Source organism: Gallinula chloropus (assembly GCF_964237585.1).
Source record: "Gallinula chloropus genome assembly, chromosome: Z".
Lineage (NCBI taxonomy): Eukaryota > Metazoa > Chordata > Aves > Gruiformes > Rallidae > Gallinula > Gallinula chloropus.
Window position 1 is genome coordinate 81071212 of NC_140089.1, and position 13857 is coordinate 81085068.

The 13857-nt window shown below is 41.2% G+C and overlaps 1 protein-coding gene across 1 annotated transcript in view; it reads left to right on the plus strand.

Moving 5' to 3' along the window:
- KIAA1328 overlaps positions 1–13452 on the plus strand; it is a gene marked incomplete at its 3' end in the record, with an annotated part of 173744 nt that extends 160292 nt beyond the window's left edge. The window contains exon 11 of the mRNA XM_084278132.1: positions 13239–13452. Within this exon, the coding sequence (XP_084134258.1) occupies positions 13239–13452 (214 nt within the window). The remainder of the gene's footprint in view (positions 1–13238) is intronic.
- Positions 13453–13857: the final 405 nt, after the last annotated feature.

Here is a 13857-nt window from a genome sequence, read left to right on the forward strand (position 1 = left end):
AATTATGTATCCTCATCTTTGATGTATGAAATCTCAGCTGATTTAAAGATTACCCCAGAGAGTTCAGCACACCTGGAAATGAATGGAGCAACAGATAGTCCCAACTCTTCCACGCTCAGTGCCGAGTAGGAAGTTTTACAGCAGTTGGGTACTGGAATACAATTTTTATGGCAGCGTTGTTTCTTCACATATGGTCTGTGCCCAGGCAATCAATATGCTGGGATGCCAAGTATTTGAGCTCACTTGCAGCGTTTGTTCTCGGGCAAATTGGAGTCAGTGAGTTCAAGTAAAGAGTTGGTGAACAGGCAGATCGTGGGTGACTTGGTTAGAGCTAGCCACCAAGGGTTTTACTAGGTAACTTACCCAAAACTGTGTGTGCCTTTCACTGGTAGGTGAGTAGAGCAGAGCAAGTGAATGCAAATCTGGCTGCAAAAGCAGTTGCTATCTGATCTCAGGTTTCTGAGTATGTTATGAAGGAAAAAGGAGAAACTGAGCATAAACTGTATAGATAATGTCAGCAAGATACAGAATCACAAGGCATATAAAACTTAAGCGCTTTAGCCTATGAAGCATGCTTCAGGTTCTTCACTGGGTGTTGTGGTCACTCTGCTCCCTGCAGAAATTAAGCTTTAGATTAACTACAAGGTCCTATTCCCCTCTCTTTTGCCAGCATAGCTGACGAGATTATGTCAGTTACTGTTCCATTAGCATTAACCAAGTGATACCAATTAAAAGCTGAGAGCAACAAGTAGAGCTCATGTTTGTGGTGCAGCCTGGGCTTTTTGCAAGGCTGTGTATGTCTGTTCTCTGTATTTTAATGATTACTATAGTTAAAATATAAATTCCTCAGGATTTCCAAGTAGTTTCAGCCACAGTAGCTTCCACCACACCATCCTGTAAAAAGTCCATTTCTCTCCCGGTTCTCCTGCTGTGCACGCAGCTCATGAACAGAGAACAGCAAGGCATTGCTTTTTTCAAACAAGTGTTCTTAAAATCAAGCCTCTGACTGAACACTTTCTTCTCACCACTTGGTTACTTCTTTCTGCCCTTTCTCTTTTTCTCCCTGTTCCCTACCAAGGGACTGCTAGCACAACACAGGGGCTATCATCATGGCCTTGCTTTTCCAGGGATCAGGAGCTGGGAGATGTTTGCATTTACCTCTGGAGTGTAATTCTGACTGATGGGTTCTTATCAGGTTTGCCAAGTCCATCCATCCAATTGTCTATTTCTATTTTGAAGACCAAGCAACCATAAAGTTGAAAACCGTGTTGTATTTTTGGAATCTGAAATTTCAGACAATGCATTTATGAATTATTTATGGGGAATGTGTTTTCAGTAATGTGTGGCATAAAATGGAATGAATGTGTATCCATACTTGCCCTGAACTCTCCAAAGTGCATGCTAATAAACAGAATGATAACCTACCATCACTTTTGCCCTGTAAGATTTACAGTGCAAGCACTTTTTTATGTGGTTTAATTCCAGTCAGTTTGTCAACTTAAAGCTCTAGTGTTTTGTTTTAAAGTACAACTTGGTGAATGATTTTCTATTAGTTAAAGAAATCTAACTGCTTTTTCCCCCCTATTTCAACCAGAGTTAGTGTCTGTAAATTTTTCTAGTCATGCTGGCATGGAGCCACGCTAAATTATGCTTTAATTCACAATTAGAAGGAAGTGGCAACTGTGCAGAGCAGCAAACCTTTCATTTAAAATGGCCATTATACAAGATCATGATTCTACAGAATGATTAAGATATTGAAGAATAATTAAGATATCTTTAGGGTTTTTGGACATTTAGAAGTGCTGGGCTTATTTAATTTTTTTAAACCTCCATGAAACAGCTTTTTCCGTAATGACAGAAATACAGGACTCTATATTATCACAACTTGGTGTTTACTGGTATCTGAATTGTCTAATGGTAACTTGTTTTCACTGATAGAGCTGACAGGGCAGCGATAATTAAGAAACAGAAGAATTTGAGTGCTGGGTTTTGCTGTTAAACAGTCCATGCCACAGCAGAAGAAATTAAGCTGACAAGCAGGAGAGGATCGTACAGATCCACAGGAAGGGTTGGAGTTTAGGTGCTGCAGGATTACTTTCCCTTAACCAGACATCTGCAGGTAGTCAGGATAGAGAAAAAGAAAAGAATCAGATAAAATACTTTCCAAGCATTCACTGAGGCATCTCAGGGAATCAGCTTTTTAAAATGGTAGACAATGGCAGGACAAGGGGGAACGGATTGAAGGTAAAAAGAAGGAAGGCTTAAATTGGATATTAGAGGGAAGTTTTTTACAGAGAGAGTGGCAAGGGGCTGGAAGGCGCTGCCCAGAGGAGTAGTGGATGCCCCGTCCCTAGAGGTGTTCAAGACCAGGTTGGATGGGGCCCTGGGCAACCTTGTCTAGAGCCAGACATGGAGGTTGGTGTCCCTGCCTGTGGCAGGGGGGTTGGAACTCTATGATCCTTGGGGTCCCTTCCAACCCATGCCATTCTATGATTCTATGATTCTATTATTTCCAGGGTGTAACAAAGAGCTTTCAGTACCTGTTCTCTTTGTCACAACAGATTGAAGCAGACAGGTAAGACACCCACCTCCACTGAGCCAGTGATGGAACTTCCACTGGCTTCCATAGGGTCATAATTCCACCCCAATATATATACTCAAAACTACTGCAGTCTGATTTTGCTCCTCTGCTCAATGAGGTTTTAAATCTTGCATGGCAAGTAGCAGTTCTTGCCATGATGGTTAGAAAGTCAATGAAAGCTCACAGTTCAGTAGCTAAATGACAAGGTAAGGAACTTTGAAATCATAAAACGGTTATAAGTGCTTGACCTAAAACTATGCAGATGTCCCACTGACTGTACAATTGAAGCAAAAAGTTGATTTATTGTCTGGTAGGCTGGGAATTTGGACTGAGCTTGTGCAAAAAGACAGATTGCTAATCCATGTAAATGGTGATGGACTTTGCAAGCCATATGTGTTGACTTTTCCCCTAAGGCATGCCCCTTAAAATAGTTTTGTACTTATTTAGTCCTCACAAAGTTCTAGGCAGTGTACAAGGCTTAACGTAGTCCCAAATTTTCAGAAAGCAAGCTAGGTAAAAGAGATGAAACAAGGAAGATAAATCAAAACTAAAGGACAACACTGAGACTGACAGAAAGGAGGTGCAGAACTGCACTGTGACTTACATATGCAACCCTTTGTCAGAGGCTTTAGTACATTATCAAAGAAAAAAGCACAATTTTAAAGGTGATTCATTGAATTAGAATTTGCTTTGACGGCAAAGATGCTTGGGGACAAACTTGTAAAAGCAAAAAACTGAGAAGAAAGGCTGTTAAGGCAGGAGAAGTAGGGGGATAAGGTATGGCAGAAAAGATGATGACAGCTTAGTTTTGGCCCAGAACAATAAAGGGTGAAGATCTTGCTCAAGATATGCTGTGATGACAGAGTGCTTAAAGGGAATAAAAGCCAAGCATGCTCTGAAGTGCAAAGTTATTATGTAATATCACAGCAGAATCAGGGCCCCAGGTGCTGTACGTATACTGGGGTTCATTTTCTGATCTGAAGAGCTTTCAGACTTGATGAGACAGAAGCGGGTGTGTGGGAGGGGAGAGACGGACAATGCAAACAGAGTGATTGCAGAGGTGGTTGTTAAGCTCTATGGTAGTTCCGTGGTTCTGTAATTTCTTTCTTTTATACTAAAACTTCATTCTAAATTATTCTTCTGTCACTGGCAGATCTGATTTAAAGGTTTCTTTAGTTCCCTGCACTCATGTTTTTGTTCACCCTCCCCCTTACAGAATTATTACAACCTGGGTTATGCCAATTCAGCTGCCTGCAGCTGTACCTTAAAAGAAATGATCTGGGGTTTTTTTTGTTGTTGTTTTTGAGCTACTAAAAACACACAGAGACAAAAGCAATGAAGAAGCCCTTTCAGTTGTATTTGACAGGTCGGTAACATGGCAGCAGGGTCTAAGTGAAAGTCTGTTGAAGAAATAATAGAAGAGGCTGACTTACAAAGAGGTAGGATAACCGAGGATTTGGATCATTGAGACGGGAGTGTGGAAAGGTGAGGAAAGCAGGTGTTGGTCTCTGACTACTGGCTAAGTGAAAATGGCTTGTTTGTGTGGCAAGGAGGAATGAGAGCAGCAGTAACTCTTATTTCAGTAATGACAGCTGGTTGGATACTGTCATAGACAAAGCCAGGGTGAAAACTGGGGAAGAAAAATCTCTTATCAGCCTTGCCTTAGGGCACAAGTATTTTGAGAAGCTGTTGCTGGACCTGGTGGCCTTTAGTGCAGTGGCTCTGCTTGGTATGCAGAAGGCCAGGGGCAAGCCAGCAGCGCTCATCCCCTTTCAAGACCAACTCATCTTTAGCTCTTTACTGCTGTTTATCATACTGGGGAGGGAGGGTTGTCCCATAGTACTGCCAAGCACGGCTCATTTCAGTTAGGAGAAGTCTGATGTTACTCGGTTGAGCTGCTTCCCGCCAGATTCTCCTGTGCAAAGGGTGTAGTCCCTGATTCCATTTTCAATGAGATTTAGTGGTAATTGTTAGTAACCCTACAAAACAAGGTGTGGAGTTCACTGGTGGTGTAGGTCTTGGCACATACGGGATGCGTGGCAGTGCGGTGTATCAATGTGTACATGAGAGAGGGGCTGCAGAGCAGTGAAGCAGCAGCAAAAAGGCTGTTGCCACCTGAGTCTGTGTTGGCAAGCATTGCATGTGTGCTTGGAGGGAGCTGACCTCCTCTCTCTCTGTGTAACCCCACCAGGGAAATGTGGTGCTTGTTTCTGGGTGATCGCTTACTGAGAAGATATTGTCAAAGATTGGAGGAGAGTGGCAAAATCTGTTGCTATGCTAGAGGTATTGATTTATTAGAGAAGATTAAAATACGTGTGGCTCAAATAAATGTTGACTGAGGCTGGAGCAGAAGGGAGAAATGTAATATTGCTCAAATACTTAAGGAGTATTTGCACCAAAACAGGAGACGTATTTCTCAGTAACGTGACAGATTTTTAGCTATAACTAATAGTATGAAGCAAGGAGGAAGAAAATCCTCTTTGTTTATCTCTAGATGACTATCAGAAACATGTTCTTTTTTGTGACACGTACCCTTTCCTCCTACTGAACTCCAAAGCAAAAAACCATGGAACATTTGTGGCACTTTTTATGCTATTCTGATCTCCTTAATTGCATATTATATCTTTCCCCCCGGACTTTGACTTCTCTATTTAGACTGCCTGCTCTTTTGGAGAGAGAATGGGTCTTAGAAGTGGTTGTAGAGTGTGTCCCCCTGATCCTGATGGAGGCCCTTTAGGTTATGCCGTAGCCTATAAATAACTAATAATGGTAATGATAGTGTGAGATATATTTGGTTGTGGAATGGCTTCCCAAGGAGAATAGCGAGAGGCTGATTGTTAGCAAGAAATGTGAAGAAGCGCACTGTAGGGAACGGTTCTCCGTCAGCAGGGAGATGGCTGAATGATCTAATAAGTCTTTTCCTTCTCTTGGTTGTAATTCTGTGAATACTGCCTCGGAGAGTTCTCAGAAAGTCTCTGATACTGTAAGCTCTCTATTATGTGGGTGTGGGTTTTACAGCACTCCGGGAGGCTCTTGCTGAGGACACTGTGTAAATATATTCTGTTTTACATTGTGTGATGTATTTTAAATAAAAGGCTCAGATCTTTTTTTAATTGCTTTGAAATATTCTGCAGTCTGATCTTTTTCTTTAAGAATTAAGAAACTTTGAGAAGCCTTTGGAAAATACAGACCCATTACAGGGAAGAAATACGTCCAAACCTGCAGTTGGTTTAAATACATATATAGCACTGTTGAATTTGCTGCCTCCTGTATCCCACAGCGAAGTGTCTGCTCTGAGTCCCAAACTACATGAAAGTGAAATCAGAATCTCAGGCTAACTTGCACAGTCCATTTGTCTCTGATTCTTGATTTAATCTTGTTCATTCTCTTGATGTTTCAGCCTCAAGAATTGTACTTCTCAGTGTTCTGTTCTTTTTTTTTTTTTTTTCCCCACCACTCTGAGACTCTGTACATAGGAATAATCTCCTGAGGGTGTTTTTTGGTCACTGAAGATCAGTTCACACATGAAAGGCAATGTCCTCTATCCTGAATTGTGGCCTTTCAGGTTATGACTGCAAAGTCAGCTTCTCTTTCATAGCTTTCATTTCTCATCCAACCAGTTATGAACTCAAATGTTCATTGGTATGTTCTTCTCAGGCTTGCTGGGCCAAATCCCTTGCTGGTTGAAACCTGGCTTATGTTCATACAGCAAGGAGGGAGAGAAGAAAGAATTACAGACTGGTTTAGGTTGGAAAGGACCTCGAAGCCCATCTAGTTCCAACCCTCCACCCTCCACCAGACCAGGTTGTCCAAAGCCCCATCCAACCTGTCCTTGAACACTGCCAGAGAGGGGGCAACCACAGCCTCTCTGGGCAGCCTGTGCCAGTGTCTCACTACCTTCACAGGGAAGACTTTTATCCTAATATCTAATCTAAATCCACCCTGTTCTAGTTTAAAACCATCACCCCTTGCCTGTCACTACGGTCCCTATTAAACAGTCCCTCTCCATCTTTCCTGTTGGCCCCTTTAGGTACTAGAAGGCTGCAGTAAGATCTCTCCAGAGTCTTCTCTTCAGTCTGAGTAAGCCCAATGCCCTCAACTTGTTTTCATGGGAGAGGTGCTCCAGCCCTCTGACATTGGCATAGACCTATGGATTCTGAACCTGGAGGTCTGGTGACAGAGAGAGGGTCCAGTGGATGTTACCACATCAAAGGTTATAAAATCAAGTTTCTGCAGGATTGGAGGAAAGGTCCTTTTATGGATTTACTGCTGACTAAATGATAGAAGACAAAGGTCATTTTTCGTGATGCAGAAGAATCAGCATTAGGATCCCCTGGAACCCACTAGACTGGTTCTTTATCAGTGATCTGAAGCAGGAAGTGAATGCAAAATTTTCCAGGTGACCTAACAAGTCTGTGTATGACACTTCAGTTCTTTCAGATAGTAAAACGTCATGTCAATAGCAAGAAACTTAAAAATGGCACCAAAAATGAGTGTGAAAAAAATGGCAATTTACCTAGGGAAGAGTAAGCAACACCATGCCTACATAGTACTGAACTCAGAGCAGGTAGTGACAATTTGTGAAGTCAAAAGCCTGTTGAATTATGTAAACCTTGGTATACCCAAATATTTATACCTATGTACACTTTCAGTCTCTGCCTCTCAAGAGAGATGTACTGGAAAGCTAGAGGAGGTGTACAGGACAAATTGATCAAGGGGATGAAGTAGCTGCCATAAAAGAAGAGTCCAAAAAGCTGTGACTTTGGATAGGGAAAGACTGAACAAGAAAATCATCAGGGTTTGTGAAGTTGTGAAGGTGGTGGATAAGTTGAGAGCACAACTGTTGGTTCACCAGATCCCACCATATGAGAGACACTAATTGCAGACAATCCTTAAAAAGCCCTTGATCACACTACTGGGATATCAGATTAAAACAGATAAACAGAAGTATGTCTTTCAATAGCAATGAACTTCCTGAGCTTATTGTCACAGGACATTGTGTAAACAGCAGGTTGAAAAAGAATAAGGCAAATTTGTGGACAATAGAGCAGTACATTGATATTGGAAAGACAAGCCAGGGATATACCTCTAGCGTCGCTAATGCAACAGTGGTGGGTGCAAGAATAAAGATAGAAGAATGTGGCTAGGGTTCTGTAATTTGGGTGGAGTTCTGCCCTTCTCCCACAGAGCCAGGGTTAACTTGGGGGTGGGTGATCCATCATCACAGCTGTTTTTTTCCAAATAGCCTCAGGCTTGCATCACTAGTCTGCTGTCTTCAGGTTCGGGTATTTTGCCTGCTGAGGGCACTTCTTACCTGCATCTGTTCTGTCTCCTCTTCTCTTTGCCCTGTTTGTCCCAGTCAAACAGGGATCTGGTATTTGCTTCGTAATAACAATAAGCTCAGTTTCCTTTTCTGTAAAATGGGTCTGTTCCCTACCCTTTGAATGTGTTTTTAGCTGTATTTAGCATTTGTAAAGTGCTTGGAGGCAGGCAGTGTTTTATGAATACAAAATAGTGTTAGGCTTTGTACTTAGGCACAATACTGTACTGTAATTCAAAGGCAATTCATGTAACATTAGTAAATCACTTTGAACTTTATGTTGAAAATATAAGCAGTAGTATAAAAATAAACCTTTTTATTTCCTCTGGTATATACAGTTAAATAAAGTAAGCCTATACAGCTACTAATCTCCAAATCCGTATTGCCAGTATGCTTTGTTGAAATGCCATCACCTTGCAGCAGAGACATTCTGTGTGTTTTGTACACATTTATGGCTGAAGAATAAATTTTGAGAGACTGTAAATGAAAAGATATATCTGAACACAGTGATCAAATAATATCTGACACTGCTTGTTTAAAGAAATATACATATATCTCACTGCCAGAGTATTTATGGCTCTAATAAGTTTAGTTATTTTGCCTCATGGGGAAATTCCTGCTCCTCCAAATATCAAACTTGTTTGGGGCTGTGCTGTTTTTTGAGGAAGGAACAAATGATATTATTAGTTAAATGGGACTGTGCAATATGAAAATACAATAGTGTAGTTTAAAAATTGAACAGTGTGTAAGAAATATAATATATTTTACCAGCAATGGGAAATAGACAGACATTAAAAATTCAATGACATATCCCAAATGTCTAAATAAATAAATAAACAAACATCACTGTTCAGCCAGTTGATGCAAGGATGCTCTGTCCTTACTTTCAAGAGCACCATTTTCTCTAATATCCTGTGCAGTAATGAGTTCTGTGCATCACTCTTGCATAATGTGACCATTTTTTAGGTTGTGGGACTGTCTGAACTCTGATTGCCCAGCAGGTTTTATTAGACAGAATACCAAGTGGTTTCAGGTGATTTCTCAGCAGCCATCCTGGGAATAAGTGGTCTTATGGTTCCCAGAGCAACAGCCACATTTGCGTGTGTGTCGTAAAAACGTGAGTGCCTTCCTTCCCATTCAATTTGGAAACAGAGTGCAAAGATGTACCTGTAGACGTACAGAGACTTGTACTCCTGCTGCACAGGCAGTGAAACAGAAACACCACGGAAGGAAGGATTGGGCTCCGTGCCAACCTGTGTTTATTTTTGTGCTGTTTTTCCTCTTTAAAATGCGAACGTTTAATGAGCTGCTCTGAATGTAATGCTTTATGGTGTTTCCTGTTACCGGAGTGATGGACTACAAAGCTCTCTTACATTAAGAGTTTATAAACTCTACTAGATAGTTATTTAATTAGAAGCCAATGCTGAATGCTTCTAATAAAATTTCCAAAAGCACTTTAGTGGCTGAGGAGCCAAATTTCCAACAACCTTTGTTAATTGTCCTGTGGACATTAAGAGAATGCTGTCAGAGCCCTGTGCAATGCCTAACCAGGATGGATTTAGCCACCCAGGTCATAGGTCTGCACTGACTCAGCTATACTGGCTTGATCTATGTAGTACCTGCCTCCTGGATAGTTAGAGCATCTCCGTGCTGCTCTCTGTGCCACATTTAGAATTTTACCTTCTACATTAAAAGCAAAGGTCGAATTTCTTCATTTAAAGAAGAGCTTCAAAGCTTACCTTGGTCTGTTCTTTCTACTCCCATCTCTGTCTTCTTGCCATGGCCCTGACTTCCTCATACTTTGTACACTAATTACTTGTGTTCCCTCTCCTGATGGAATTTTTGGAGACTTTGTGATAAGATTACTTTAGCAGTCTAAATAGTTATACTTCTAATCCAGACTTGTAGACTTTCAAACTTTTTTCTCCTGTGATGAAACATGCAGACTGTGAAGCTCATGAAAGTTAGATTGAAAAATATACATGGACGAAGTGTCAAAAACAGGCTTAGAAAATAGATTGTTTTCCAGTCTGTTTTGGAGGTGCTCACTGACTTCCCAACACACTGGCAAACGTACCAAAAAGGTGAAGACAGACTGAATTATCACCATCCTTAAGGGGACAGTTGCCCACCCCATTTTCTTTCTGTTGAGAGGGCAGAGCCCTTCAGAGAAAAAGTCTGTAAACATACAGCACTGGTGGGACACTCGGTTGCTTGTTTGAACATTTATATGTGAAGGATTTCTGTATGTGGCTTAATGTCCAGTGCTGATTCTTCTGCAGAACGTTTGGGGATCTTTTCTCCTTGGGAAGCATGAACAATAAGAGGCCAATCTTGGCTGTTAATTTGCATTAAAAGAGCCAGGTTATTATTTAGGCAATACTTAATGGCTTCAGTGAAGTCAGTGCTGCAGGATCACTCACCTAAGAGTCAGAACATTTCAAACAGGAAAACCGGTCTAGCAAACTTGGCTTGTGTCATCTTAAGAATAGTAATAATAATGAAGCCTGGTTTTACTTCTGCATTTATTCAGATCATGCAAGGAATACATATTCTGGTTTTAGAGAGGGTAAAATTTCAGGATTTGAGCATTCTGACTGTGTCTCTTTAAATATTTGGATACAAATAAATGGTAAGAAAATTGTCTTTGTGAGCTTCAGACCATTCTAGGTCTACTCTGTTGCCTCCAGCCAGATGCTGTCTGATGTTGCCTAGACAAACCAGGGCAAACCATTATCATGGGATTAAACACTAAATACCTGCAAGGAGCATTCTTTTTATCAGATAGTGCTCTGTTAGCAGAGTTCATTCACTTTATTGCATATATAACTGTGGTGTCAAATAGACTGATTTACAACACCTGGTCTTTTACATAATCTTTGCTATTTGCTGTGCTTGTAATCTGCCAAATCATTTAGCCTTCCTGATAGCAGGAATGCTGTAAAACTTAGATAAACTGCAGAAGAAATGAACTCGAAGGTACTGCTGAAATCTAGGGCCTGCACGCTTGCTATAAATGCACTGGCTGGTTTGGTTTCTCCCTACCTAATCTGTGATTGAATGTGGCTGCTGGAGAAATTGAAATTTTATGATAGCACTACAGTCAGAGGAGATAAGCATTTGTATGCTAGACTAGATTAATCTAAAAAGAAGTTTTAGGTGTGGCTAATGAAACCAGTGTATGTGTTAACTGGGTTTCTTTGGGGTTCAAAGCATCAGTGTATATCTATATAGAGTCTAGTCCAAAACTTTCTCTACGTGAAAAGTCTAATGTAGCTACGTGCTAGTTCTCACTATCGCTGCAGCTTATTCCATCTTACGTTGGAAATATCTTTAAGGAGCCTCAGATTTTAGAGGGTACTTTCTGAATGCCAATAAAAACAACAGACCCCTCTAAAATGGTCTTGTGTGGCTACCCACAGCCCCCAAGTCCTCCTGAATTTTTTGGTTAGGGTAACTGTAAAGGCATCACATTCAAGTAGGGTCCAATTACGTGGTCCAATTGGAACAAAACTAAAGCTGTTGGGTTTTTTTTTTAAGTCATTCATTTTTGGCTACTAAACTGATTTAAACAGACAGATTAAAATGTGGAAAGATAAATTTGCAAAATAGGGTTCTGATTGTGTGAAATGCAGACTCGTACATCTGAAGGAAAATAAAACAATCTGCAGGGAGTCAGACAGAGGAGAGAGCCATTTGAGGCAGTTATATCAAGTCAGACTGTGCTAGGAACGGTGGTGACAGTCAGTTCGGAAGAAACGATAAAAATTGAAGGAAATACAAGAGGTGATTTTTCCAAGCAATCGTAGCATAACTCCAGTGGTTACCATCAACATCAGTATTAACCCATCAGTACCACAGTCAGCTCCTTTGAGCTGGGGAAGTATTTCTGTCCTGTTTGCACCCCCAACTATGAGTTACTGTGTCGCGTTCGGTTTCCTGATGATGGTTGGGACATAACACTCACTGCTGGAACTAATGAAAGCTGTTTTGCATGGCATTGCTAGTTTAGGGAAAGAAGTCTGTTTGCCTTTTGCTGCTGCATGATGGTACTAGACAGCACAAGTTGTAGTCTGTCTCTGGGAGATAGATTGGCTGCTGCTAAGCCTTCACATCAATCAACTGTTGTGAATACTTGTACTTAAGAATTTTCCATCCTATCTGAGTTGAGGAACCTACCCCAGCTGTCTTAGCCCCTTAATCTTCTGAGGCTCGTACTGTCCTGAAAGGAAGAACAAAAGCTTTTCCACCATGAGTCAGAGCAGGAAACTGCTTGAGATCTTTCCTCACTCTATGGATAAACTTTCTGCTTCCAAGAGGGACCCTATGGAAAACAACCAGCTACATCTATACCTTAGGTTGGGTGCTGTGAATAATGTTCAGTACATGTAAGTCATCGAATGTGTGAATTATTTCAGCATTGGGAACATCAGGCGGGTTGGTGCCAAGACCAGGATGGAACAAAGGGGGCTTCTGGGTAAGACTCTTGAGTGATATCTCTTAGACTTGAGAACAACCTCCCTGGGGAAGCAGGGGAAACGATATTGTTTAAGACATTTAAAATTGGACAGGAGAAAATATATTGTAATGATCAATCCTGTGCTGGTATTTAGATCAGGTCTTGTCTTGTGTGAATATTAATAGGAAGCCCCTGTCTGAAGTAACTGCCATGATTCAGTGTGCGTTACTAGCTAACATTGGCTTGCAACCTTCCCCCATATCTGTACTCACACTTAAAGGACAGCCTGAGGAATGTTTAGCACCCTTGCCTCTTCTCTTGGAACCTGAAGTGTTGATTTTGTATTGCCTTGCTTAGATTATATTCCTTCAGTGCCTCCACCAGACAGACTCCATATAGTGCACAGAGATTTACAGGAAGCACGGGTAGTTTGTGGCAATAATAGTAAAGTCTCATGCTGTTTTCAAATCCCTGGGAAACTAAATAAGGTGTAAAGGTCTGTTCAAAAAAGTGCAGCATGTGTATCGGTCACTTCACCTGTGTGGGTCTGGCTCGTACATGTTTGGTGTGTCCTGTCTCTGAGGTCTGTCATCAGTTATTGGAGTGAAGGTAAGACATTACACACCTTAAATGGAAAATTTGATTAATCAGCTTAAAGTAAGCTGAGCACCATACCCATGCTTTGCTTGCCTCTTCTTTACTACCCCTGTGTTGGTACTCCTCGTAGGAACCCATACAGCAACATGTGTTCTGTGCTGGTGGATCCAATCAGACAAATCATGGTCTTATCTGAATTATTAAGGCAGGAGGATGGATTCAATTCCTCTGTGATGCTACAGCGGTTAATGGAGCTCCATTTTCTTGGTGTGTTTCTGTAGGTATGAAGCCTGTCTCGCTGACCTGGTGGAAGCCATGAGCCCAGTATCTGCCCCAGGACACCTCTGCAGAGAATCTCACAACAGGAGCAAACTGTGGACCCCGTGTCATGCAAACTACAGGCCGTCCTCTTGGTACCAGACCCCCTGCAGCTCCCAAAGCAGAGCAGATGAACTAGAGGAGAGACGGCTCCTGGAGGAGATTTTCTTCATTTGACACGCCTCATTGGTCTGCAGCCCTTCTGTAGAATCTTTAGGACCTTTCCATTGCTGATTTGTTTTTGTTAAAGTGCCATTTATAAATTGAGTGACAACTGCTTGTCTTCCCTCTTCTAAACCATAGCTAATTAGCATCCAGTTTCACTTTGGATTTAGTGTAATCATGGTTCAAGAACATTGTTGGGGTAAGCCAATCAGAAAGCGTTTTTTGTTAAATCTTTCATGTGCCAAGTAATCATTCTAAAATAGGAATTTTTTTAATCTACAACATTTTCTAATAGATTGAAGTGACAGTTTTGCCAGCCTCATATTGGAAGTATATTTCATTATCGATTTTTAGCTCTAAAGCAGTTTGCAAGAACTGCCTAACATTCAAGAATCATCATGTTCAAAGTAGATTATT